At 43.4% G+C, this 3,065-nt stretch overlaps 1 protein-coding gene across 1 annotated transcript in view; it reads left to right on the top strand.

Annotated features, from left to right (window-relative positions):
* Positions 1-223: 223 nt before the first annotated feature.
* alkal2a (ALK and LTK ligand 2a) overlaps positions 224-3,065 on the top strand; it is a 6,837-nt gene continuing 3,995 nt past the window's right edge. Inside the window, exons 1-5 of the mRNA XM_014011559.1 lie at positions 224-685; positions 880-1,250; positions 2,272-2,325; positions 2,428-2,508; positions 2,597-2,675. Of these exons, the coding sequence (XP_013867013.1) occupies positions 923-1,250; positions 2,272-2,325; positions 2,428-2,508; positions 2,597-2,661 (528 nt within the window). The 5' untranslated portion in view covers positions 224-685; positions 880-922 and the 3' untranslated portion in view covers positions 2,662-2,675. The remainder of the gene's footprint in view (positions 686-879; positions 1,251-2,271; positions 2,326-2,427; positions 2,509-2,596; positions 2,676-3,065) is intronic.

The raw sequence follows: 3,065 nt of genomic DNA, 5'->3' as shown, positions 1-3,065 counted from the left end.
AGGTTWTATTTTTCGTCTGATGATTTCAAAGGAACCGTCCCTAAAACGCGCTTAATTGGGGTTTCCCGCCACCAMGACGGACGTGACGCGCGCGGCGCTTCTAAACGAGGATCACTAGAAGGAAGAGCGTTTCCACTAAAAAAAGAAGCCGGGTGTCTGCGCCGCGCGCAGGGGGGCTACTTGGAGATTTCAGTGGAAGTGTTAAAAGAGGAGGACGGGGCTTCCTGTAACCGCGCATCACGCGCATAAATGGAGTGACGGAGAGGAGGAGGAGGAGGAGAGACGCTCAGAAAACTTTGCGCAGCGCTCGGGTGAAGGTCGCTCCAATAATCGCGGACTTGTTCCTCCTCAGGTGGGTCCTATAATTAGTCCACGGAGGAAGGAGCTCTCAGGAGGGGAACGAGGCTGGATTTAAAAAAAAAAAGTCAGCTTCACCTCAGGTTTAAGAGGAGGAGGAGGGGGGAGCCACTGATCCATCACTTCTGCGGGACGAGACTTGGATCTTCTTTTAATTGCCCGGGTCTGGAGGATGATCACAACTTAAACACCTCTTTGGGAAACTTTTTTTTAAATAAAAAGGACAAAAGTGGGACCAGATCAGAACACTTTAAGTAAAACTTCTTCACGTGCTGGTTTTGTCTGGACGCGCAGGAAAAAGTCACTATTTCTGCAGAGTTTAAAAAAGGTAATAAAACATTTATTATTTATTTTATTGTTGCTGAGGAAAAACAATCTTTACAGAATGTTAAAGTGCAGTTTCTGTATCTGTTGATGCGCTTTGGATTTAAATTTTTGGTGCGTAAATATTTTTGTTTATTCTGAGGAAGTTCATGTTTTTTAACTCATTAATTTTCTTTCTTTCTTTCCCTCTTCCTGCAGGTTTCCGGGGAGAAGTGACTTCCTTTGTTTTTATTTATACTTTATGATTGTTTTCCTCCTCCCGCCCACCGGAGCCATGAACGGACAGCGGCGGCCCGTCTTCACCGGGCTGCTCGTGCTGATGTGCGCTCTGAGCGAGCACCGCGGCCAGAGCGCGCCCACCGCGGCGCCGGCGCGGCCGGCCGGCGGGGACGCGCTGCGCAGCCTGGCGAGGCGGATGGTGGAGGTGGTGCGGCACGTGGACGGGGGCCGGGGACGCCACAGCGCGCGAACGGAAGCCCCGGTCGTAACGTCACGAGCCGGGAGCTGGTCGTCGTCGGTGGAGCTGAGGGACCTCCGCAGCAGAACAGAGCGAGGGGGTCCGGTTGTCGGTGAGTGTCCGCGGGGGGGCAGGGAGGGAAGCTTACCATCTTCGTTTTAATCAAAATATAACACAATTATTTTGAAGCCAACTGAAAGGCATCTGTTTAATTTAAATTTACATGCAGCCTGAAAAGCAACGATTATCAAACAATGGCTCGCGGGCCTCATACAGTCCGCTAGTTTTTCAGGTCAGCTTTGCGGTTCTCAAAGTGTGACCATGAAGTCTGTAGAGTTATAGAATGTCATTTCTCATTGAATTTCTAATTTTTGCAAGAAAGCAAATATTTTAAATAGGGTTGGGCAATATTGGCAAAAAAAATTAATCACGATTAATTGTGGTTTTTAGCCGATAATAATTAATTTGACGATTAATCCCCCGGAGTCCCTGGACACCCTTATAGTCACATGACCAATTTATAGGGAGAAAATTGGCTCTTTGTAAAAATCTGTTCCAAAGTGTCAAATCAGGCTTTTAATTGTGTTGATAGATAAATAAATGACACAACTTTTTAAAATGTTGGTCGTATTTGAATCAGAGGAGCACCAAGCGGTTAATCCACCTGGTGGCATTAATCGTATTAATCGTCGAGTGCCAAAAATTAATCGTTTAATGTTTTTCTGACGATTAATTGCACACAATACGATTGTGCCCAACCCTAATTTTAAATATATAATAATATATGAATTGATTCAAGGAAATTAAATAGCCTCTAATATGATACAAAACAGGCTAATTATGTTAAAATATTCATGAAAAAATATGTTAATAATTATTATTATGCATTATTATATAGTATAATAATGACTCCTGTAGATGTTGATGATCCGTTATAAATATGTGTCTTTATGTCAGCAAATTGTGTGATATAGTCCAAGTTAACGCATGAGCAGTCTAATTATTTATATTCGTGTGAAACTTATCCATGTCTTCTTTGACAAATTTATCTTATTTTAATTGTTTAAGAACAGACCCTCTTAAAACACTAAGTGGAAACTGACCGTTTCCTTCCCTTTACTCTCTTCTCACAGTTTCATCTACAAGAGATCCAAAAAAGAAGGAGAAAATACTAAAATATTTCACAGGTAAGTGTTTTTAAAACATAGCGTTAGCATGAAAGGAAGACTTTGTGAGTGTAAAAGTCGGAAATGTGATTAAAGGCCTCGTCTTTTCTYGTCTTCTGGCAGGTCCGCTGGTCTTCAGCTCCAAGTGCAGGATTAAGGCGTACAGACTTTACCACCACACCAGAGACTGCACAATACCTGCATGTAAGCTGTTTCCTCTGACTGTCGCACCGACAAGCGTCTGTCCAAAGTCAGCACGCTCAAAAGTCCTGCTTTACTTTTTTCTGTTCAGACTTCAAGAGATGTGCGCGACTCCTCACACGGCTAGCCGGCAGTCCGCAGTGCACAGAAGGGTAGCACACACACACAAGGTGAGAGGAAGCTTCGGACGCAGAATGTTGTTGAGCTTTAGACTCTGGGGAGACGCCACAGAGGACAACTGCTGTTCTTAAAAGTTTGCTGGATTTGACAGAAGACTCTCAGAAACTTTTGTTACCACAATTTAAGACTAACTGGTTTTAGCGAACACAAAAACGGCAACAATTTATTCAGATTTACAGACATTAGGTTAAGATTTGTTGCAATGCTAGMTGATCATCAACCCCATCATATTTTCTGATATATTCTGATCAGGAGATTTTGGTTGACGATATACACTCACCGGCCACTTTATTAGGTACACCTGTCCAACTGCTCGTTAACACTTAATTTCTAATCAGCCAATCACATGGCGGTAACTCAGTGCATTTAGGCATGTAGAC

This window comes from Austrofundulus limnaeus, unplaced genomic scaffold (assembly GCF_001266775.1).
Source record: "Austrofundulus limnaeus strain Quisiro unplaced genomic scaffold, Austrofundulus_limnaeus-1.0 Scaffold82, whole genome shotgun sequence".
NCBI lineage: Eukaryota > Metazoa > Chordata > Actinopteri > Cyprinodontiformes > Rivulidae > Austrofundulus > Austrofundulus limnaeus.
The sequence above is the reverse complement of the archived record's forward strand: the minus strand, read 5'-3'. Positions and strand labels throughout refer to the sequence as shown.